This window comes from Pseudonaja textilis, chromosome 1 (assembly GCF_049901715.1).
Source record: "Pseudonaja textilis isolate UNSWEBS1 chromosome 1, rPseTex1.2, whole genome shotgun sequence".
In the NCBI taxonomy this organism is placed as follows: Eukaryota; Metazoa; Chordata; class Lepidosauria; order Squamata; family Elapidae; genus Pseudonaja; species Pseudonaja textilis.
The window spans coordinates 272,467,103-272,492,600 of record NC_141990.1 but is presented as its reverse complement, the minus strand read 5'-3'; the positions used below and the strand labels follow the sequence as shown (position 1 = coordinate 272,492,600).

General features: G+C 37.8%; 2 protein-coding genes across 7 annotated transcripts in view; both read left to right on the top strand.

Moving 5' to 3' along the window:
- DISP2 (dispatched RND transporter family member 2) overlaps positions 1-7,985 on the top strand; it is a 34,400-nt gene extending 26,415 nt beyond the window's left edge. For both annotated transcript variants that reach the window (XM_087921811.1, XM_026704106.2), the window contains 2 exons: positions 2,567-2,664; positions 4,185-7,985. In XM_087921811.1, coding sequence (XP_087777937.1) covers positions 2,567-2,664; positions 4,185-7,592 — 3,506 coding nt within the window. In that variant the 3' untranslated portion in view covers positions 7,593-7,985. The remainder of the gene's footprint in view (positions 1-2,566; positions 2,665-4,184) is intronic.
- Positions 7,986-12,516: 4,531 nt separating this feature from the next.
- Positions 12,517-23,722, top strand: KNSTRN (kinetochore localized astrin (SPAG5) binding protein). 5 transcript variants are annotated; one of them, XM_026704959.2, is made up of 9 exons: positions 12,517-12,700; positions 14,203-14,284; positions 15,231-15,366; positions 16,008-16,079; positions 17,175-17,274; positions 18,584-18,698; positions 19,725-19,786; positions 20,364-20,438; positions 23,029-23,722. In XM_026704959.2, the coding sequence occupies exons 2-9, from the start codon at positions 14,215-14,217 to the stop codon at positions 23,161-23,163; spliced, it is 765 nt and encodes a 254-aa protein (XP_026560744.1). In that variant the 5' UTR covers positions 12,517-12,700; positions 14,203-14,214; the 3' UTR covers positions 23,164-23,722. The 5 variants fall into 5 exon arrangements, with proteins under 5 accessions (XP_026560744.1, XP_026560759.1, XP_087777936.1 ...); XM_026704974.2 differs by lacking the exon at positions 14,203-14,284 and adding an exon at positions 14,346-14,487 and having other exon boundaries at positions 12,559-12,700; XM_026704967.2 differs by lacking the exon at positions 12,517-12,700 and adding an exon at positions 14,952-15,006 and having other exon boundaries at positions 14,200-14,284.
- The last annotated feature ends 1,776 nt before the right edge of the window (positions 23,723-25,498 follow it).

The window sequence follows — 25,498 nt, the reverse complement described above, 5'->3', positions numbered from 1 at the left end:
AAATTAAACAAACTTTTCGCCACGCATGGTCTGCCAGATGTGATAGTATCTGACAATGGACCTCAATTTACCTCATTGGCGTTTGAGCAATACTTGCCAGACTGTGGCGTCCGACACGCATTGACATCGCCCGCTCACCCGGCGGCGAATGGGCAAGCTGAATGCATGGTTCAGTTCACAAAAAGACCATCCAAAAGATTGAACACGGCAACATCCACGAAAAAATCAACAAAATGTTCCTAATACAACATACCACACCCAACACCACCACAAACAAATGCCCAGCGGAATTACTCATGGGCAGAAGGCTCCGGTCACCTCTAGACAGTTTGCACCCTACTTACACTCCAGAGAAACTCCCTGGATCTACTAGCAGACACCGAGCCTTCAACGTGGGAGACACTGTTTTCACCAAAAACTTTACTGGGGACCCACTATGGCTACCTGCAAAGATCACCCAAGTCACCGGCCCCCGGTCCTACCAACTCGAGACCACCGACAGGAGCAGCTGGAAGTGGCACATTGACCAGCTACGGTCTAGACTGGCCACTTTTCCCCTCACAGACTCCAACCAGGAAATCAGAGGGGGGGGACCTCAAACTTAGAAAAAGAACCAATATCTGTGCATGCAGAACACCCCCCACACACATTAAATAAAAATCAAACATTAAACCAGCAATACTTACCTACTAACAGGGAATCGAGGCAGACGGGTGCTTCACCTGGAAGTAGCAGCCGGACAACCTCAACCAGCCCAGAGAGTCCAGGCGGGAACAACAGAGCGAATGACTCAACCAACCCAGACACACCAGGCAGGAGTCGCAGCTATAGGCCCGGCTCACCCTTCCAGGCAGTTCCATCGGGAAGCTTGAGAGTGACACGGAGCCCGTCCGAACCTGATGACGACCAGAGACATTATGAACCACGCAAGTCAAGTAGGCGGATCCGAAGACCCGCCTACTTACGTGACTACGTTACCCCGCCCCTTGGACGGAACCAAGAGGGGAGGGGTGTTCCATATTAGCAGGCTTGAAACCCTGCATTCCTATTGGTCCAGAAAAGCCGGGTCGTGATTGGCTGGCTTGAATGTTCCTGATTGGCTCATACAGGGTTTGCCGCGATTGGCTGAAACCAAGCGCAGCAAACTTAAAGAGTTGTCATTGGCTGCCTAGCCGCAGTCAGCTCTATAAGAAGAGCTGCCGTGCGCTAGGGTCTCAGTCTCAGAATCTATCTGCAAATAAAGAGCTGTTGTTCACTAGCCAAGTCTCGTCTATTCCTGGGACCCACCAACCATACTTAACAGAGGGAATGGAGATTTTGCAGTATCCTTCCCCTGGAGTGGGGAGGGAATGGAGATTTTGCAGTATCCTTCCCCTGGAGTGGGGAGGGAATGGAGATTTTGCAGTATCCTTCCCCTGGAGTGGGGAGGGAATGGAGATTTTGCAGTATCCTTCCCCTGGAGTGGGGAGGGAATGAAGATTTTGCAGTATCCTTCCCTTGCCACACCCACCAAGCCATTCTACACCCCAAGCCACACATACAGAAACAGTAGTAAAAAAATTTGAGTCCCACCACTGACTCAGACTTAACTGTCAATAAGAAAGACCAAAAAAAAAAAAGTCTGCATAATAAACACTGCAGTACTTGGAGACAACGAAGTAGAAGAGAAAGTACTGAAGAAAATCATAACCTACAAAGAGCTGACAATAGAAGTAGGATGTCTGTGGCAAAAGAAAGCAAAGACAGCATCAATATTAACAGGCATCTTGGGTGCACCCCCAAAATATCTGGAGCATTGACAGAATCACCATCAGTCAATTGTGAAGGCAGCTTTACACGGAAAGCTTATATTCTGTGAGGATACCTTTAAGACCATCAAATAACAACTTCTGCTTGTCCTAGTCCTTAAGAAGGACTTGATATGTGGATAAAAATGCCAAACCCAGCCAAACATCTGGTTAATAGTAATTAAGCAGACAACTTTTCTTCCTGCAGTCCTGCAGCTTTGGATGCTCATCCAACAGTCCTGATAAAAATGCCAGATCCATTCTAAACATCTGGCTGAATTTGCAACCAACATAAATAAATAGAATATGGCAAAAGAAATCAAAGATACTATGATACTACCGATAGTAATAGGTGCCTTTGATGCAATTCCAAAACATGTGGAACACCATTAAACACTAACAGTATTGACAAAAGCACCATCAGTCAATTGCAAAAGGCAGCTTTACTTGGAATAACATAAATCCTACAACACAATATCTTTAATATTATTAAGCAACATCTGCTATCTCAGATCAAAAGGTAGACAAAAATGCAAAATCCAGGCTAAACATCGGTCTGAATGTGCAAGCAACATAATAATAAAAATAATTAATATGATGCTCAATTCTTATGGGAGGTAAAGAGTAGTTCAGAACAATGTTTCTTCTTCAATTAATTGTTCACAAAAGAGTGGTTATGCAATGGCAATCAAAAGAGCATTATTATTGTTGTTGTTTTTCCAAATAATTTGTCTGGTCTCTTCATCTTTGTTATTACATGTATTTTGTTTTCCTTTCAGGGAAGAATTATTCTCAGCTGGTTTTCATGTCTACAACTGCTGAGAGCTTATGGAATTTGCAAGCAATACAATCCATGTGTCAAATGGAGCAGAATAAGGTTTGTAGTGCTTTGAGGAATAGATACATTTTCCAGAGTGACAGATTCCAGTTTTACACTTCTAAAAATCTTATGTAATTCTGAGACCATTCACATGCACACAAAGGAATGAGATTCCAGCATCTTCCAATACTGAATGAACAACAAAATGTAATTTTAAAAAAACTCTTTTTTGGTTGATCAGAACAGATTTGTGAAAAAAGAGGAAATAAAATTTGAAAGGGGAAAAGATAAGAATATTACAGTAGAAACGTACTATAGAAGTAATCTAGGTCTAGTTCACTAGAATTGGGCAGTCAAATAAACAAACTAACGAACAATAAATAAATTTCTGTTATAGGGATTGCTATAGTTGTAGCAATCCTGGTGGCAGGTGAATTAACCATCTCCTTTAATAATCTCAGAATACTGCATTAGTTCATACCTAGAGGAAGGTAGGAGAAGGGAAAGGAAAATTTTTGTTTTGGGTTTTATTCTGAAATAAGCTAAAAGCAGTAGCCATTCTTAATATAGGAAATATCCATTCCCAATTGATTCTATTTAAAAAGCAGATTAAACAAGATTTGTGTATTTACCTATCTATCTATCACCTATCCAAATGTTTCATTGTAAAAGCTTGCTGCTCTAAAAAACAAAACAGGGCATAAACTACAAGAAAGGCAGGAGAAAAGGAAAAGAAAACAAAGGGAAGGAAAGCTAGCCCTTTGATTACTGGATATTTTTTAAGTGAAAGATCTATATTTGGGGGTAATTTTAAAATGAAAGTACATCTCAATTATGGCAAATCACGGCTTGAACTATCTTGATTTGCATGTAATGAGTCTATCTCATATATTAGGTTCACCTTTTAAGTTGCATTACTGAAATAAATGAACTTTTGCACGATATTCTAATTTTTTGAGTTTCACCTGTATGTTTACGCTTTGTGAAACTACAGCATTTAAGTATCAAAGCATATGTTATTTTATGCCTGATGAAAAGTTAAGAAAAATCTGAAAATGTCCACTTCATTCACATGCTTGATAACTTTTTAAAATCCTGTTACAGTATTATTATGTTTGACATTATAAACTTCATGTTATTATCAGACAAATGCATACGCTGTCCATCTTCCTGATAAAGCGACTCTGGATGGCTTATGTATCCAGTATAAAAGGTAATTGGCATCTGGAATAAAGGTTGAAGTAGTTATCTTTCTTAACTCAGATGTCATGCAAGTATATCGTCATCATCCTCTACTGTCTTTATGCTTATGTTACGCAGCAAAAGATGAGGAGAGAAATGTAGTTCCAGCTCACCCTCCTATATTATCATCAAATAATCTTTTGACAGTTTTTGCACACTGATTTCTGGTTGCCAACCCCAAGATTATTTGATTTCATGTTGTCATCAGCACAACAAAGCCACAGAGTGACAGAAAATGAGGATATTGGGTGGGGGATGGATAAGAAGAAGGAAAAAAGGAAGAGAGACGTGGAGAAACCTAATTCTTTATAATTTTCTTTTTGGCCATTTTCCAGATCCGTTCACATCCACAGTTTGGGAACCTGTGTCAACGTACTGAAGCCAACGAATGCTGTCCAAGCTGGTCTCTTGGGAACTATATTGCTGCCCTACACAACCGATCTTCTTGCTTCGATATTACCGAAGCGGATGTTTCCCACACCCTCACCCTCCTACGTTCTTGTGCCCCTGACTACCATAAAGGCATTCTTGTTCCTTCGTGCGTTGGTTTCAAGACTGAAAGAGACAAACACGTGCAGTGTTCTAAACTCCCAGAGAAATGCACTCGGTTCCATGCAGTTTACCAGCTCCTTCATTTCTTAGTGGACAGAGATTTTCTCAGCCTGCAGACGGTGGGATATCAAGTGCCAACACTAAAATATACCCTGTTGTTTTTGCCAACCACGAAGGGAGCTTCCATGTTGGGAATCTACCTAAATAATCTTGAGTCAGGGGACTTGTTTGATAATTACACCTCCATCATTGGGATGGACTTGGGCCTTAAGCAGAAATTATTCCAGCACTACCTTTTCCTGGATACCGTGTATCCAATCATGGCAATACTGGCAATATTTCTGAGCATCTTTTGTTATTTACACTCGGTCTTTATCACTTTTGTCATCATAATGATTGTCTTTGGTACCCTGATGATTTCGTATTTCTTGTACAAGGTGGCCTTCCAATTCTCCTATTTCCCTTTTGCAAACCTATCTGCAGTGATCATTCTTAGCAGTATTTGTGCCAACCATACCTTGGTCTTTTTTGACCTCTGGAATCGTAGCAAGAGCCAGAATCCATCTGCAGGACTGTTGCAGTGGGTGAGAACAACCATGCATCATTTTGGTTACCTCACGGTGGCATCTTGCCTGACAACTGGTGCTGCTTTCTACACAAGCTACATGAGTTACATTACGGCCATACGCTGTTTTGCCATCTACATGGGCACTTCTGTCCTGGTGAACTTGATATTTATGTTGACGTGGCTCCCAGCTTCAGCTGTACTGTATGAACGATTCATAGCAAGGAAGTGTGTTTATAAACCAGAACACTACTGGAATAATACTGGGCACAAAAGGGTGATTCGGTCTTTCCATTATCTCCTCCAGAATATCCAGACTACGTGGTGTGAAACTTCCAAATTATTATTTGAGAAACTTCTTCCTTGTGGAGTAATCAAATTCCGTTATATCTGGATCTGTTGGTTTGCTGCCTTGGCTATAGGTGGTGCCTATATTTCCTGTCTAAGTCCTCGACTAAGGCTCCCAACTTTGGAGCTGTCATCTATACAAGTGTTCAGGTTAAATCACCCCTTTGAGAGGTATGACGCTGAATATTGTAATGAGTTCATGTTTGAAAGGTTAGAAAGAGAAGACATGCACATGCCTATCTCTATTGTATGGGGTGTACTCCCAGTGGACAATGGGGATCACTTTAATCCTAAAAGTAATGGCACTCTGGTGAGGGACTCGGCCTTTACAATTGAAAATCCTGAAGCGCAAAAGTGGCTGTTGCAATTCTGCCAGAATGTCAAGAATCATACGTTTTACTATGCTGACGTGGAACAAAAATCCACAGTTTGTTTCATGGAGGAATTTCAGCAGTGGATGGACAGCAGACAGTGCTCTAAGAGAGACCACAGCTTCAACCTCTGCTGTAATCACTTCTCCTTCCCATATGGCAGAGAAGTCTTTCTTCATTGCATCAAAATGATGATCACCGAGCACAACAGAGAAGAAGCTGAAGCTCGCGACTTTGGTCTCCGATTCGACGAGAAGGGCAACCTTGTTGCCCTGGTGCTAGAGTTTCAAACAATTTACTACTACAGCTCCAACTATAGCAAGGCAAAACATTTCTATGATGAATTTAGCTTATGGATAAGACAAGAGATCAAAGTAGCTCCCATGGGGCTTCAAAATGGTTGGTTCACCAGTAAATTGGAGCTCTATAATCTCCAGCACAGCACCGACACAGAGACCATGGTAGTGCTGGGGTTGTCAATAGCCATCTGTTTTGTGGTTCTCTTGCTCACCACTTGGAATGTCCTCCTTACTGCATTCTCGGTTATCACTATCGCAGGTACTGCTCTGGTAACGGTTGGGCTTTTGGTCCTACTGGAATGGCAGCTGAATGCTATGGAATCCCTCCTTGTTTCAACAGCCGTGGGCCTCTCCATCGACTTCACAGTGAACTACTGCATTTCCTACCATTTGTGTTCCCATTCTGATCGCCTGAGCCGGGTAGCCTTTTCCCTGAAACAGATGAGCTGTGCTACCATCATGGGAACTTCTGCTTTGTTTTCCGCAGGTGTGATTTTGTTACCTGCCACTGTGCTGGCATACAGGAAGTTAGGGATTTTTATGATGATGATCAAATGTGTCAGCTGTGGCTTTGCCACATTCTTCTTCCAATCTCTGTGCTGCTTCTTTGGTCCAAATAAGAATTGTGGGCAAATTCTTTGGCCGTGTATTCATATTTTGAAGGACTACTCCGAGAGCCCTAACTCCTCCAGCAGAACTTTCACCTGTGGAGGAAATGAGAAACAGAACCGATTAGCAAAAGATCAAGAATCCAATGGTGCAAATGAACAATATGAACTCCAGCCTTTGGCCCGGAAACTCAGTGACAGCTTTGACAATAGCACTTCCACAAGCAAACTGTCCAATCGTCCATCTGTCTTATCGGAAGATATTCAGCTCCAGGACAACCGGTGCCCTAGAATGGAGCTTCACTCATCCTTTGAGAGAGACAGACAGAAGCTAGAGCAAACTGAAAGATGCCATATATCTCTTTGTCAGTGCCCTGCCTTGCAAACATCTTCTCCTTACAAGCCTGGAAGTAACTCAGGGACAGAAGCAGAAAATCATCAGGATGAGCTCTGCAGAGAGTGCAGATGCCAAAAATATGATCCGAAAGCCTGGGAACATTCCCAGTCAGCCAGCACAATAGATGACAGACTGCTCAATAAATCTCATTATTCCAGCAATGCCAATCAACAAAAATCAGATTATACCTCAGAAAATAGTAATCTGCCAGAAGCTGAACTGTATGATCTTCACAGATGCCTTTATGCCACTGGTAGCTCTTTCAGTGTTCAGAATGTCTCCAGTGAGACCTCTCTCAGTGATTTTGAACCCAGCATAAAAATGGTGGAATCAGACAGCTCCTGTCCAGATCATTTAGATGGAGTTGATTCTTGCTGTTCCACTCAGAGAGGTCACCTGAATGGAAAAAGAGACACCTTGAGGCTAGATCTGAGAGAGACTGTCTTTGACACCTCTGCATCAGCAACCCAGCAAAACAATGGCTTGAGAAGAACACGATTAGGAGGATTTGGAGGCGTGGATCCAGTTGTTCTACCAAATAGCAAACCTGATATGCCTGATGTTTGGATCAAACGCTCTGGGGTGCAAAACTCTGGATACTGAGGGTGAAAAATCTCAAAGTAGACCAACTGCTATTTCAGGAGCATGGAGGAAGAGTGTTCAGCTCAAATAGCAGATGTGAAACCCTTCCTTTTTCAGCATGAAAATGAAGTGCATTATTGCAGAAGTGAAGAAAACACTTTTAAAAAATACTAAGCCAGCCAATTTGAAATAGATCAGAAGCAAGTTTTAATGCAGTGTCAGCTAATCAACTGCCTACCCTTGTAGTCAGTGTCATGGTGTTGATTATATTCAGTTATCTTAGTTAAAGAGAGCCGGTTTGCTCTAGCGTTAAAGTTAAGGCATCAAGCTAGAAATTGGGAGACCAAGAGTTCTAGTCCTGCCTTAGGCATAAAGCCAGCTGGGTGACCTTGGGCCAGTCACTTTCTCTCAGTCCTAGGAAGGAGGCAATGGCAAACCACCTCTGAAAAATCTTGCCAAGGAAACTGCAGGGACTTGTCCGGGGAGGCTCTGAGATGCCAATACAACTGAATGGAAGAAGAAAAAGAAAGAATCCTGGTTAAGCTTAATCAAGAAAGAGTTGTTTGTAACTGTCTCTGGTGTAAGTTGTTTTGCAACATCACTTGGTTTTGGAAGCAGCAGAGAGTCCCAGGGATCATAGAAATAAATGTCTTAGTAGCTACCGAACAATAGAGGGGAACTTTGTATCTTGGAGCATTTGGTGTTGAGTCATTAAGATCTTGTATATTGTTGATGTGACAAAAACGTTTTAACTAAATCACTTTCTATGAATTATGCAAATCTCATCAAGAAATTACTGTATATTCAGATAGGGACAGAAAAAAGATAACTCTTAGTAACTTTTCAAATAATTATTAGTGCTCTTTAAAAGTAAATGTTAACAGTATAATTTATTTCTATCTTGGACGTGTGATTAAACTCTTTTCGCAAGGAGAGCACACGTTAAATTTCATCCAAGTTTTTCATGATATATTTCTCATTGTCTGATACGAGTAATTTGTCTTTCATCTTTTGATTTATATTAATGTTCATGCTAGGTATATTTTATTCAAAGCTATCAGTTTTCAACTAATTATTTTTGTTCAAAACAGTACCTATAATTTTAGCCTAGTGTTCTACATTTACTTTCTTTCCACTTTGCAATGTCACACTCTTTTCCATCTTTTTATGGTTTATCTTGCATCTAGCTGTAATAATATCCTAGCATAAAAAAATGTTTTTCTTAAAATGGACTTTTTCTTTTACAATGAATACTATGATTTACAGTATTTTTAATATACAAAAAGCTTTGGACTCTGTAGATTCTCTGCATTTTCACTTCTTTCCCTCCCTCACTACTTCAATAATATTTAGTAGACATGTGTAGATCCAGTAAAAATTGTATCACATCCACATCCTAGACACCCTTTTATTTACACTGTTTTCCTTCCTAAGAATGTACCATGGTTATATTGGGGAGGGCATAGTCTCCCTTTAATTGTATGCAACATAATGTATTGGCAAAATAAAATTAATGTATGAGTTAAATAAAACTAATTTGAATTACTTTTACAGTATCTTTCTGTCTGCCTACTTAGAGAAGAATCTTATAAGAATTATATTCTGTCACTAGCAGTGCACCTGCAATTTGTATTTATAGAAATATATATAATTAATTATAGCACAGCCTGCAATCTATACATGATCCTTTCAACTTGGACTTAATGCCTATATGCAGTAAAGAGGTTCAGGATTGTAGCAATAAGATGCAATGCATATAAATATTAGGAATAAGTCCCAATGATGTGGAACTAATTTTGGAATAAGCTATTTACAAAATTGCATTGACTGCAAAACAAACAAGGTGTTGTGTTCATTTCTATGCAAAACTCGGTATGTTTTATGAAAATATGAGTTTCATAGCCAAAACCTAGGATAGATGGTGATGTTTGTGTACACAGATATATGGTCCTCATCCTGGCATTTTAAATAATTTTTAGAATATAATCATTTGCCTATCCATGCCCTACATTAATCCATGTTACAATGAATACTTTCACCATTAAAAAAAATAAGTTCAAAGTCAGTAGTAGAAAGTGAGACCCCAGGCAAGAAGGTTGCCATTGGAAAAGAACAACAATGTGCTACAAGTAGTATAAGAAACGATGTGTAGGAACCTGAATGCTGAATGTACCAACTGAGAACCAATCTTTTAGACAACAGATTTTAATACTTGTAATGGAGAGGGTGGGTGGGAGAACAAGAGTCAGAACAAAAAAAGGAAGGAGCATGAATTTTTAAAGTATTAGCAAAAGAAAAGGATTTCTAAGTGGCTGATCCTTAGAATTTCTTGAAGTTTGAAATCTCCTGAAGCAGAGAGGTCACAGTCTGAAGAAGTGTGTTAAAGATGAAGAGGAATTGAAGAAACTTATCTAGCCTTCACAGGGGTTTTGATAGATGTCAAATATGATGAAGATAAAGATATATCAATAGCCAGAGAAAAACCAGGACAGAGGTTGACAACAATCTGAAGACATGTTACACTCAGACTTTACAGAAAGATCTACTGTATATAGCAGGGATATATGGATTTTTTAAAATCCTTCATGTAAATGTTGTTAGCAAATACTGGAGCCGTGAGATTAAAAGAAAAGATGCTGACAAGGATTGTAACTGGGTTAAAGAACACAAAATAGGAATAAATGTCAGAGTTTACACTGAAGAGATGAGCAAATTGGAACAATTCATGGGTTATGAATTTTAAGATGTTCATAAATGTAGTTTGGATAAGCAGTGAGATGGTCAAGTTTGCTGAACATACCAAGATGTTCAAAAAAGGATTTCACAGAGCTCCAAAATGGTCATGTAACTTAGTGTAAAATACATAAAATCATAAGAAAAGGAACTGCAGATATAACTGCAGCTAAAACACCATCCCTATATAAATCAATGGTGATATTACACGAGAAATAATGTATATCGTTCTGATCATTGCACTGTAAAATTTACATTGTATACCTGGAAAATTTAAAGGAAATGACAATCTAAACTCTTAAAGATCTAAAGCAGTTTGTCATGCTACCAGACTTCAGTTGAAACTAAAAAGCCCGATGTAACTCTGACCAACATCTGGGGCTTTTAACTGGAACTGAAAGCAGGTAAAGAAAGATAAGAGCATATAAAATCATGCATGACATTAAAAATGTGGACAAAGAAAAATTTCAGTTTAGAATTCAGGGTAATCCATCAAATCTAAGTTTCAACTTTCAATACGTCTGCTTGCGAGGGATAAATGCTGAAAGAGAACCATAACTTGTGACTGTCTTACCAACGTACACTGCTCAAAAAAAAATACAGCTCTGGGTGTTATATTACATAACATTTTACTGTATGTTTTATACTTTGTTTTTTTAAACTGTTCAAAATCACACTGGAGCATCATATAAATGTTGCAAAATAGACATCTGAAGAGTGCCCATGTAAAATGTGACACAGGCATTTTCTGGGGGAAAATTAAAGCTCCTAACATCATTTTTCTGCAATTATTAAAAGCAGCCAGAGCTATATACATCAAGTTTTTCCTAATTAATAGAAAGCTGCAGAGTTTATAATCGCTTGACAAAATAAATAAATAAGTAAATAAAGTTTAAGGTTAAATAAGGGTTAGAACAGGGGTTCCCAAACTTGGCAACTTTAAGGCTTGTGGACTTCAACTCCCAGAATTCTCCAGCCAGTATAGCTTAAAGTTGCCAAGTTTGGAGACCTCTGAGTTAAAATGATCCTCAAACTCTGGCCTGCAAGTAATTTCAGCTGATTAAAATTACTCAATATTTAACACTCTACTTGGCCCTAAATTTTGTTATTTTTTTTTCCGCAACCACACAAATGATTGTCAGCCAAACTACATTCGGTTCAAGAATTTAAGATACTCAAAATAGGCACTGAGCTTTCTACTACTTCTTCCTTTTGTGTTTATCTTTTAATTGTGTAGCCTAAAGACCTGAGCTATTTACAATGCAAGCACGTCTTCTGAAAAGGAAGTCAAAGTGAGAATAAAGTTATCCACTGTTCCAGCAATATCCCTAATAATTTCTTACTATTCCTACTTAAACAACCATGTAGCAAATAAAAACTCAACAGGTGAAGCCTTCCTTATGACATTTGCCTGGGGTGGGGGGAATTTTACTGCAAAAAAGAGCTTATTCTAGAACAAATTAGCTAGGAGTCATTTACCATCCAACAGGTCAAAATTCAGAAGACTCCTTCTGTCACTAATTCTAAAGCATATATGCAACTTCTGTTTCTAAAAGGCCCCTAAAGTAGCGCATCTAACAGCTTACAGATCCCTGTAGTTCATCACATCTGGAGACGCTGTGCTGCTGCAGCTTGTTTTAAAGAGACCGGGTGAGTCCCTGGGCTATTCTAAACCTTCCCCATGACCTTCCCCATGTTATCGGATCGAAGTCGTCTGGCTCAGTTGATTTACAGGACGGACTTTCTTCTGAACAGAGAGGTAATAACTGCTCCAATGTCCTGTTTCTATGGAGATTCTCAGTTATCCCAGTCGTCCCAAAGATGCTTTTTGAAGAGGCAACTGGACTTTCTGGTTTTTCTTTGAAGACGTTTCGCTTCTCATCCAAGAAGCTTCTTCAGCTCTGAGAAGTCCAGAGCTGAAGAAGCTTCTTGGATGAGAAGCGAAACGTCTTCAAAGAAAAACCAGAACGTCCAGTTGCCTCTTGAAAAAGCCCCTTTGGGATAATGTCCCGTTTCTTCAACACATTAAAAGCTGTTTTAAAACAACATTTTTTTTTTCTTCCAAGAAAAGCCAATGAATTAAATGACCCACTCTCACTCTAAATTAACCCCGCCCTGTAAAAAGAGGCAGGCCAGTTTCTTCTACGGCGATTCTCCTGTTTCATGCCATTCACGCGCTTGAAGGTTTGGCGGAAGTAGTTTTCCCCATTTCAGAACTGGACGTTTTAATTGTTTGGCGCATGCGCGCGGGAGCCTTCCCGGGCTTTCTAGCTGTCGCGTTATTTTGTGTCGAGTGGGAATGGTTTTTTTTGTGATTCAAATGGCGGCGGGACGCTGTTGTAGAAACAGCCTTTGGTGGCTGTGCTGGGAGCTTCTCTGAGTGCCTTATTTCACAGGTTAGGAGTTTCGGGGATCAAATTTGGGTCTCGCCTGAGTGATGGCGCGCGCACGTTGTATGTGTATATACGTGGTTGGAAGGTTTTCTGCTGAAAGCCTTTATTTATTTGAAATTAAAATAATTCTGTATTCACAAGCAACTGAGTTCCTGACTACGATTCATCACTTAGAGACCCAGAGGACCACAATGTGCTAAACCGAGGGCTGTTCAAGAAAAAGTTTTGAAAATTTACTAAGGGTCTTCAAACTTGGACTTCAACTCCCAGAATTCCTGAGCTAACATAACTGGAGGAGGAATTCTGGGAGTTGAAGTCCACAAGTCTTAAAGCTGTCAAGTTTGAAGACCCCTTAAATGTTTTAGTATGAAGTTGCTAGCAATAAAGGAGAATATTTTGTAACTGGGGTTGAAATGAGGAGTGGTACTCTCTGGTTTGTTTTCTTGCAAGGTTTCATTACCCAAACTAAGTAACATCAGCCTGGCATTGATGATACAGTACTTTGACTAATGAGAGGTCTACTAGAAAACAATCAAGCTCTGAAGTTGCTAGAATAGGAAAAGACAGCACAGTATATCGCTCTGACACTTGGTATCTTTGCTTGGTCTGTAAAAGTTTTTTTTACTCCTAGAATAGAATCTCAATACACTTTAGAAAAATCTTATTTTCATTACGTTCTATGAAATCAAATGAACTTAAAACCCCATGAAATTGGGATATATTTCTAAACAAACATAGATTACATGCATTGCATCAGAATGTGATTGCCTTGTGTATTCCTCTACTGCAGTTTATACATTTTTTATTTGTTATTCATAAAGGTATAAATAAGTAAACCATGATTCAATGTGCAACATGAACATGGCTATTTTTGATAAAAGTGAGATTTGAAGAGAAAAGGATTAATGACCTAGATAAATTTACTCTGAAGGTTAAGGTTACTTTGAAGGTTAGAAATACTTATTTTGCTCCAAAATAGAATAGACTGCTGTTGTAGCAAATAAAATTAAAATAATGATTGTTTGCAATGCTCATTACACATCCTAAAACTTTACCAACATCCTTCTGTTGCATATTATTGTCTTTTAGTATATCTCTAGATGGCAACCTAGAATATGAATAGCACACTAAATCAGATATACTAAATACATACAATCATATGTGATTGTAAAACTAAGCTTCCAGAAATTCAAAATGATGGCAACCTAGAGTATGAATAGCATACTAAATCAGAAACTTTGGATAAAGTGCTATGCGTAGTGCAAACTATAAAGATTAGATTTATACTATATGCCCAAGCCCAAACAAGCAAATATATTGCAGTTTCTTGCAGTATAGCATATGAAATTTGCAATAATTAATACAGAAAAACAAAACCCTTTAAAATTGCTATTCTCCCTTTGCCTTTACAAGGATATTGTGCCTAATAAACTTTAACAGGCTTGGCTTCATGCATACTCTGTTATAGTAGGAGCTATTGATCTGCAGTACTTTATATCTTTCAGACTTTAGATATCATGGAGACAGTCAAATCTAAGATCCCTGTTTACACTTCCCAACAATCTAAAACAACTGGTGTTCTGAAAGGTCTGTTAATGCGTTATCCTACAACTAGAGAATAATTATCTTATTTCTTCCTGTGTTGCAGAGTCTTTGCAAAGACAACTTCAAATGCTTTTCTTGCCTGTGGTAGCTAATCTTAGATCAGCCTGATGTGAATTAGAATTTAATCAAACTTATAACTAGAACTATGTACTTAAACCTCATTCATCCTTTGAAATAAGAGTCAGGTAAGAGTGGAATTTTATATCAAGATAGTAAGTATTCTGTTATCATCAATTGTTTGGGGCTGCAACCATTATATTTATTTATATTGTTTGTCAAGCTAGCTTGATTTTTTTGGAAAATACTATTTAAAATATCAGGATGGTTCTGTGCATATATTCTGGGCCAATATCAGTTTTGGCTTTGCATTTTAGAAAAAAGGTTAGAAATTCAAATTCAGGCCTTCAAATTTGGTGAAATATAAGAATAAGAAGCTGTGTCTGTTGAAAATCAGAAAATCAAATCAAGCTTTGGTAAGTGGACTTGATGAAGAAGTGATGTCTTCTCCTGGGGATTTAAATAAGAGAAAAAGCAATAGATTTTTCTGCTGTCTCTTGCCTTATCCAAAGTTGTGCACAAATTAAAAGAGTTCAGGAGTTCAGGAAGGAAGATACAATCTGTTTCCCCTTTTATTGCCTTGAGGATGCAGGTCTTCTAGAAGCAGCTATCTTTTGGCTGATGGAATAGAGAGATGGGAGAGGCAGGTGAATATTGCCAGGCTTATTGCTTTAATCCATAATATCAAAATTATTTTATTCTTCTGCCACCACAATATTCCTGTTATTGCTAAATCCTGCAACTTTTTCATTTCGCTCTTAGGTGTTATAAAACCACCCCTTCAATTTAGGTCTCATCCTCAGCTTTTTCTCTTTAACATTAACCTGAGGGCAGGAGTTTTAATTAAAACCCAAATTTTCCTTATTTGCAGAAGTGCAGCCCTGTGATTATTCAAAGCGGCAAAACCAGAAGAAAGGGATGGACTCAATGCAACTGAAAGATCCTGTTTTTACTTTTGGTGCCAACAATCCTACTGCATGTATTGCCCTCAAAGACACAAATCAAAGGTATATATACTTTTGCTATGATTGCCAAAATATATGTATTTCTTTGCCTACTCCATTCCATATACCACCAGTTCCATATACCTTCCTTTTAAAAAGAGAATTTGCAACTTTTTTTCTTCCTCCAAAAAATGTGCCTGATGTGTCAGGGCGGCTAAAATTAACATCCCTAATCAAAATTCTTTGTTTGCTCTCTCTCTTTTGTTCTCCTTGATGTTTTTTTATAATAAATTTTATTAAGTTTTCAAATTTTAAAAACATAAAACTTTATACATTATTATCAACATCAAGATATCTTTGCATCTCCTCACATTTTTCAGTATATGTATTTATTTATTCCTTTACCATTACATCTAACTCTTGCTATAAATCAATATCCTTACATATCAATCTTCTCCATGGTATATTTACATATTTATATATTCCCTCATTCTTTTCCTAATTGCCATTTTATTTTATTTTTATTTCTAAACCACTCATACTAGGCATACCAGGCCCTATAATAAATTGAATCTTCTCTTGTCTTTTATTTTCATCATTATCCTGTCCATCTCTATATGTTCTCCATAATGTTTGCTGTATCAAAATGTTTATATTAAAATCCTTACACTGTTGCAATATCTATTTGTTCCCCTCGTATTAAGACCCATGAAATCAGGGAAAAATGTTGCGTTGCCACCCCCACCCAAGAGAGGAATGCCAACAACTACACGATCGTGAGTACTTGCAAACAAAATGTCCTCCTTTTTTCCCCCTCCCACTTTGTGGCAGAGTGCCTTGGAACGGCTTATAAAACATGTTTTAAATATACCAAATTTCTAATGTCCTCTTTGAATTTGAAAATACTGTTACAGCCTTGTTTCAACTTCAAAACAAACTATTCTGATAAAATTGGAACAATCTGTTTTGAGAATAGAACTGTTTTAGCAAGATTAGAAAAGCCCAAAGCAATGAAGTAAGAGTACTCTACAGCCCAAATGTTGGACTCTGAAATGTTTTATAATTCTTTATGAAAATGTACAGGTAGTCGTCAACATACAACTACAATTGAACCTAGAATTCCTATTGCCAAGTGAAATACTGTATTTGTTAAGTGAGTTTTGCCTTATTTTATGACTTTTCTTGCCGCAGTTGCTAAGTGAATCGTTGCAGTTGGTAAATTAGTAACACGGTTGTTAAGTGTAACTGGTTTGCCCATTGACTTTGCTTGTCAGAAGGACACAAAGGCAATCACATGATCCCTGGACATTGCAACTGTCATAAATATGAGTCAGTTGCGAAGAATCTGAATTTTGATCATGTGACCATGGGGATGCTGCAATGATGTAAGTATGAAAAACAGTCATAAGTCACTTTTTCAGTGACATAACTTTGGACAATCACTAAATAAACTGTTGTAAGTTGAGGACTACCTGTATTTAACTTAAATTATTGAAATGTCTGCTTTATTTAAAAAAAGCAACTGCCATGAGTACAGCATTCGCCATGCACAATAATTGCAGGAAAAAATAAATTATGAAAATATCACACAATGTAAATATTTGGTTAGATTGTATTGTGGAGATTGTACCATGTAGATTTGCATTATTATTAATGCATACTAAGCCTTGTACATAAATGAATGTTTGGTTATAGGCTGATCAAGTAGTAGTGCTTCTGGATGAAGGCATTATGTGGTGAATATCTTAAATTTTAATAATTTCTCTATATTCCTCTTTTCCATCGGTAAAATAATGAGTGTTCTTGATCTGTTACTAAATGCAAGCAAAATTGCCATCCATGATGCATCACTATTATGTTTGATTTGATAGCCCTATGAACAGATACAGACGGGAGACTGAGCGCAAAAACAAAAACAAGTTCCTGGAGAATGTCAAGAGTGAACTGAGTTTAAAAGTGGCAGAAATGCAGGTAGGAAGCAAACCTGGCTTATTTATTATGAGATGAACCGGGTAGAGTATGGGCGGTTCTTATAATTTTCTAATTCTAATTAACTTTTTGAATGTGTAAGCCCAGTCTTTCATCTCCTTTGCTATTTTCATCTTTTAGAGTAATAAGGGCTGTGCTAGTTGTATAAGAATGACAGGTTGGAACTACTTTAAGGGTTTTATATCATCTCACAATATATCATTTTATAAGAGGATTAAAGTCTTCTCTTTGGTGTGGAAAATATTTGCAGATTAATGACTTCTTTAGAGGAGAAAATCTATGTAACTTTATTCTCTAGTATTTCCCTCTATAGACCTGTTTTCAATTCTTTCCTGTTTTTGCTTAGTCCAGAAAAAGAATTAAAAGTAGAGGGAATAGTCTATGGGCTGTTTTTTCTTTTCTTTAGTTTATCTATTTTTTAAAAAATCATTTCTCACACTTCCATAAATGTAGCATTCTACAGATATTAATTTATCCATTTATGATTTTTCCAAAGTCCACATATTTGAAGGGCGTCACGTTTGGGAAAACGGCAATCTTCTTTCCTCGGGTCTTTTGATAGTTCCCACTGCCAGACATGATCAAGGAGAAAGCAAGGAAGCATGATAAAATAGTTTGCCTCAGTAAGCAATTTGCTTTCTAAGTGTAGTGCCCTAAACTTCCTAGGATACTGTTAATGTTCAGTGTTTGCATGGTGTCCATGTGGATATCTCCGATAGGACAGGAAAAGAGAATTTGGTAACTTGCCATTAAGAATGCATTTTCATAGCATAGATCTGCCATTTCTTGCACCTGAAATGGCTCTGCCTGCATATTCAAATATTTGTTATGTTCATGGTAATATGTTTCCTAACACTTCAAGCTAGTTCATGAAATAAAGGAGGAGAGGCTTCCAGATAGGAGAGGAGAAATGGATCAACCCTCCTTTTTGCAACCTGTTCCCTAAGTTTGCTATCCTACCATACCAAAACAAAAATTGTCTCAAAGTACACCAAAGTTCCACACTCCCACTACATTTTTGAAATGATGGAATACTGGGTAGGGAATGAAATTCACTCATAGAGTTAAATCCAGCCACCAACACTAAGCTACTGTTTTATGAGATTAGTGAAATCCTACTTCATGTAACACATTTTCTAAATCTTGAGAAATCATTATCATTGCTGATATTTATAAAAAGGTAGTTCTATTGCACAATTCTTCATCTTTTCTTATGCCTTTATTTATTTCTTTAAAGACCCAAGAAAAATAGGTGCTTTTCTTAATCTGTCTTTTGGTTTGGCCTCCGCAGAAGGATATAACTGATACGAAGAAGCTGTGTGATGGTCTTGAAAAAGAAAATGAGAAGCTGAAAAAATTTCAGGAAAGCTGCCTCTTGATATTAGAAGCCAAGAATTGGGACCCAGGTAAAGCATTTAACATTATATGCTAATTGCAAACAAGACAATCATATACAATATTATTTCTGTCACTCTTTCCTCCAGCAGAAGGCTAAAACTCCTATGATGGTAGGGCCCTTTTCATGTAACTAAGAATGCCTAGACTAGTGTTTCCCAAAGGGCGGTCCATGAACCATTGGTGCTCTAGGAAACTTCACCAGGTAGTCCAACACAATCTGTTTGCCACTATAGCCTGCATCCGCTTCCAAACTGTCAATCACCTGCTCAAGTCTTTTTAATATGAGAGACTCGCTATTTAAAGGTATCAATTGAACATTCTCCACTAGTGAATTGGTGCCAAAAGTAGCCATTACTATGTAGCACTGTATACATAAAGCAATTCAAATGATTAATAAACTTTTAAGTTTAGATTAATTTTTAATATTTTAAAAATGCTTTAAAAATGGAGAGGATGGGAAATCATATAGAAATGCAACTGTAACAATTATCTTATATGCTGAAAATGTCCATCTCAGAGATTCAAACAAAGGGAGAAATTTCATCATTTAATTGGGTGGGCCCCACATTTTCCTGCTGTTTATTTAGTGCAGAAAGTTTGTGAAACGTTGGCCTAGACTATGTGGTACAATGTAGAATCTAGGTGGTAAAAAGCAGGGAGATGTTTATTGTACTCTGTTTTGTTATGTATGGACTAAGCCACTTTAAAGTTCAACCGCTGAATAAATTATTAGATAATCAGTAATTCTTATAATTAGGCCAGGACAAAAATCTTTCCCATTTTTGCTGCCCAACTGAAGGGTTGATGGTTGAATGCTTTTTTCACTCAGAGCATATGCTCTGCCTCTAAAATATGATCCCCTTGTATGAAATCATTCTGATTCATGTGATACTATTCGGAAACAGATGTTTTGGAATTTCTTACCAAAGGAGGCAGCAGAATAATTCCAGAGTTGCTTGCCTTCTGTGCTTCCAGTTGAATGAGATGAAATACAGCCTGTATATTTGAAATACAATAAAATATTTGAAAATCAGTTACAGGTGAACAAATTTTGGAGGAGGAAGAAATGAACAAGAAGACACAAACGGAGATAACGGTAAAAATATGATTCTTTTACTATTCCCAAGGAGAAATGTAATCTGAGACAGTCTAACATTTTGTTACTAACCTTGTAGTTCCAAAACAAATGCAAGTAGATAAATAGGTACTAATTTGGTAGGAAGGTAAGAGTTCTACAGGTCTCAGTCATGCCAGCCACATGACCATAGAAGTGGCTTTGGACAGTGCTGGCTTCCTCAGCTAGGAAACGGAGATGAGCATTAGAGTCAAGACATGACTAGACTAACTTTTTAAAGCAAAGGACAGGGTACAGGGTATAAAAACTAATAGTTGAATCTTACTTCTAGATTGGCAACTGGTTAGACTTATTCATTTTTTCTGAGGGTGGTAGCCTAACTAAGGGAGTGCAGAGTTAAGGCTATGTGATAAAAGGTTGTTGAATGGCTTTCTGAGTGTGTGTTTTCCAGTGCTTGTTTCTGAGGTGGCTTCTTTATTCTGTGGCTAGCTGCTGGATTTAGTTTATGAACCTAGTCATGGGAATACAAAAGCTTTACTTTTAATTATGAATTAGAAGTTGATTTCTAAGTGTTATTTCTAATGTCTTTGCCTTTCAGGCTTTATCAGACAAACTTAATGCTGATCTTGAATTGTTCATCCAAATGGCTAAAGAGGAAAAAGAAAGTCTTCAGGTAAAACTAGGATGGATTTTCCTCTTTGCCCCTTCAGATATATGTATATTGCTACCATACAACATCCGAGTTTAAACCTTTTAATGCTTTTATTCTAACCTTATTCTAACAACTTCTGTATATCTATAGAAAAAAGAATCTGTGAATTTTCTTTTGGCATGTAGAAGTTACTATTTATTTGTATGTATGAATTCCAAAAGACTCTCACTTTGTTTTGTGCAAGCAATTTTTGACAGATGTTTCACACCTAACTGACATACAGGTGAAACTCGAAAAATTAGAATATCGTGCAAAAGTCCATTTATTTCAGTAATGCAACTTAAAAGGTGAACCTAATATATAAGATAGACTCATTACATGCAAAGCAAGATAGTTCAAGCCGTGATTTTTCATAATTGTGATGATTATGGCTTACAGCTCATGAAAACCCCAAATCCACAATCTCAGAAAATTAGAATATTACATGCAATCAATAAAACAAGGATTGTACATAGAACGATATTGGACCTCTGAAAAGTAGAAGCATGCATATATACTCAGTACTTGGTTTGGGCCCCTTTTACAGCAATTACTGCCTCAATGCAACATGGCATGGAAGCTATCAGCCTGTGGCACTGCTGAGGTGTTATGGAAGACCAGGATGCTTCAATAGCGGCCTTCAGTTCTTCTGCATTGTTCGGTCTCATGTCTTTCATCTTTCTCTTGGCAATGCCCCATAGATTCTCTATGGGGTTCAGGTCAGGCAAGTTTGCTGGCCGATCAAGCACAGTAATCCCACAGTCATTGAACCAGGTTTTGGTGCTTTTGGCAGTGTGGGCAGGTGCCAAGTCCTGCTGGAAAATGAAGTCAACATCCCCATAAAGCTTGTCTGCAGAAGGAAGCATGAAGTGCTCCAAAATCTCCTGGTAGACAGCTGCGTTGACCCTGGACTTAATAAAGCACAGTGGACCAACACCAGCAGATGACATGGCTCCCCAAATCAACACACGGTGGAAACTTCACACTGGACTTCAAGCATCTTGCAGTGTGTGCAGCTCCATTCTTCCTCCAGACTCTGGGACCTTGGTTTCCTAATGAGATGCAAAAGTTGCTCTCATCAGAAAAGAGGACTTTGGACCACTGAGCAAGAGGTCAGTTCTGGGTTTTTTTTAGCCCAGGTAAAACGCTTCTGACATTTGTTGTTCAGGAGCGGCTTGACAAGAGGAATACGACATTTGAAGCCCATGTCCAGGATCCGTCTGTGTGTGGTGGCTCTTGAAGCACTGACTCCAGTCTCAGTCCACTCCTTGTGAAAGTCCCCAACACTTTTGAATGGCCTTTTCCTGACAATCCTCTCCAGGCTGCGGTCATCCCTGCTTCTTGTGCACCCTTTTCTTCCACACTTTTCCCTTCCATGTAACTTTCTATTAATGTGCTTTGATACAAGCACTTTGGGAACATCCAACTTCTTTTACAATTACCTTTTGAGGCTTTCCCTCCTTATGGAGGGTATCAATGATGGTTTTCTACACAACTGTCAGGTCAGCAATCTTTCCCATGATTGTGATTCCTACTGAACCTGAGAGACCATTTAAAGGCTCAGGAACCCTTTGTAGGTGCTGTGGCTTCATTAGCTGATTAGAGTGGGACACTTTGAGCTTAGAATATTGAACCTTTTCACAATATTCTAATTTTCTGAGATTGTGGATTTGGGGTTTCCATGAGCTGTAAGCCATAATCATCTCAATTATGACACATCACGGCTTGAACTATCTTGCTTTGCATGTAATGAGTCTATCTCATAGAGTATATTAGGTTCACCTTTTAAGTTGCATTACTGAAATAAATGAACTTTTGCACGATATTCTAATTTTTCGAGTTTCACCTATATGTAAGAAGGGACAAGTTGTTCTGTTGAAACTAAGGACAGAAGAAAAACCTACAAGTTGAAACTAAAGGAGACGCAAGTTGAATCCTGTACTAGAAAGAACTTTGTGATAGTAACAGCTGTTAATAGAACAATGTGCCTAGAAAAATGTGACACATCCGTTTTCTTTCCTGGAAGATTTGAAAGGAGGTGGATGACCCCTTGTTGGGGGTTAGATCAATGGATTCATGCACAAAGTAGGGAGTAACTAAATGACAAAAGTCTGCTCCAGCTCTGAGATTTCCTGTAGTCTTCTACTTACAGCCATTCATTTAGCAACTCTTCAAAAGTTACAGCAGCATTGAAAAAACTGACTTACAACCAGTCTTTGTACTTATCACCATCAGAGCCATGTGATCAAAATTTGGGCAATTGGCAATCCACAAGTATTTACAATGGTTACAACATTCTGGGGTAGCATGATCACCATCCAAGCCAGATTCTAACAATAGAGAAAGCTGGATTTGTTTAACTATGTCATTACCTTAATGTGATTCACTTAACAACCATGGCAAAAAGATTATAAAACAGCATGCAATTCATTTAACAATTCCCTTGCTTAGCAGTTAAAATTCTGGTGTCAAGTTGAGTATTACCTGTACATCAATTTTCACAACTGTAGAATTTATTAAATGCAATTGTAATAAGTTAGACATTGCTACTTCATCCCTTTTTTCTTTACAGAATGCTCAGACCAGATGGAAGCAGATAGAGGAGGAGAGGACCCATTTCTTACAGGAGCAACAGTCTTTTGATAGAGAAATGGAAGAGCTGCTTGCTGCCTTAAACCAGGAAGTTGACTTCTTAAACTCATCATAGACTTAGGTTGAGATTAAGTTTACCATGGATCATTTAACCAATAACTCACATTCTACAGAATAGTTAGAAATGTAAGAAGATACTAAACTTAAGATTAAACTGTACACACCAGAGGAATTTAAAAAATATTGTTTGTCATGTTTTTGTTTTGTCATGATTTTGGAAGAAGCTAATCTAAATATGTGAGATATACTCTGTTATCTTACATCTTTCAATCTTTCGGTTTTCTGTCCCTGAAAAGAACCCTAGTTAGTCCCCAAATATTAATTTACAGACAGAAATGTTTATTCTCCTATTTATCGGGATTGAAGAGCTTTACATATGTCATGTGCAGGCTCTTCAGATTGAAGTTCAGCTTTCATCAGTCCTAGCTAATATGGATGATGACAAAATATTGCTGAAGTTGTTTCCAAAATAAGGGGAACAATCTATACTATATTATAAAATATTTAAGCTGTTCCATTGGCAGGCCATTTTAATGTATCAGTGGGCAGCAAACAAGGAATAATGCATTTATGTATAGTTGACATTTTGAATAAATTCTTGATATAAATGGCAATACAAATTTACTGATTTGTTTTAAGTTTTACTTCTAATTACTTATGTCATCGGCAATCTCTAAGAAGGTATAGAAAACATCTTAGGTGAAACATCTAAGTGAAAATATTTCAGCATATTTCTAAAATATGTAAGATCTTTGAAGACTTGGACCATCCACTTTCAGTTTCTGTTTCTGAAAGAAAGGTATTTTATTAAGCTGCATCATCACATCTTTTGTTAAGCACATTGGCTACAGGTGTACTCTACAGTTCTCTTTCCGCATCTAGTCTTCACATCCTTCCATTTAAGATTGATTTTTTTTCTGATCTTCCTAAAATATTTGGCACCAGTTTTTCTTAGGCTTTCCTCATCTTCTCTGACCATCTGGTGGTATCTAATTGATTGCAGACTTTGTTGGATGATGCTCATTCATGCAGAGCTTGCGTCCAGTAAAGCCCATTCTTCGTTTTGACACTGTTTCAGAGTCTGCAAGAATTATTTATTTGTAGAATTTCCTCATTTGTGACGTCATCCCAATATGAGATATGAAGAATTCTTCTGAGGCAATGTTGTTGAAAGATGTTGATCTTATGAATAACTCTTGTAGATTTCCAATCTGACTGGCATAATGGCAGTTGGTATCTATATGGCATCATATGATCTGATCTTAGTTGCTGTGTTTAGGGTGGTTGTGGTCCATACGGAACACATTTGTTGGAAGACAGTAGTTGCTTTGCCTGTTCAGCATTTCACATCTGCTTCAGTTCCTCCATCTATCATATCACTAAGATAGCTGAATTGTTCCACAAATTTTAAGGCCTGTCCTAATGTTATTGAGGTATTGTATTGAACATTCCCATTTGCTTGGACTTGTCTTCACTGATTTCTAAGACCACTTTACCTGCAGCTGCTTCAAGTGCCAGCGTCATATCTTTCAGCTGTGTCTTAGTGTTTGCAAGCAAAGCAATGACATCAGTGAAATATAAGTCAATTTACCTTGTTTATTCCATGTAATGCCAAAGTCCAATTTATTCATTGCCTTTTTCATGCTAATCAGAATGGTTATGAGAAATATAACAGGGATAAGACATAACCATGTAAACCAGTATTAAGTAGTCAGGACGGCCATTTTCAGTTCTTACATAGCACCTAGCGTTGTAAAAGTTTCTAAAGATATTAACTTATCTCTAGGATTATAGTATGTTTGTAGTATGTTTCATAATGATTCTCTATTGATACACTCAAGTGTTTTTTTAAAAAGCCAATAAAGTTAACTCCTCTGATTTTGGTATTCCTTACTCTGTTTAATGATACTTTGCAGTGAAAAGATCTGTTAATTGCAGGAATGAATCCAGTTTGTTCTTCATGTATCCATCATTCAGTCTTGTTTTGGAGTCTTTTAAATAGGACAGTGTATAGCGATTTTCCAGGGACTAAGAGAAGCATGATATGCCTACAATTATTACCTAGGTTGCCTAAGGCTTCATCTATGAGAACCATTCAATTATACTTACTGTATTAGTTTGCCTTAGGATAAACAAAATAATTAGAAAAAAAATGCTAAGACTTTCAAGTTGTTGGTTGTTGTTTTTTTAGTCAGCCTGCACAGGAATGCATTGGGACATTCTGCTGTCAGTAGGGAGGCGCTGTTAATTAAAACCTATCCCTATTTATGAGAATCTGCCTGTTTTCCGGATTAATTTCCCTCTTTCGGTTTTTGAAACTTAAATGATGCTAGGAAAAAAATGCTTTACTTGCTATGACTACGGGGTAAGTGGAAGAAAGGAGCCTTAAA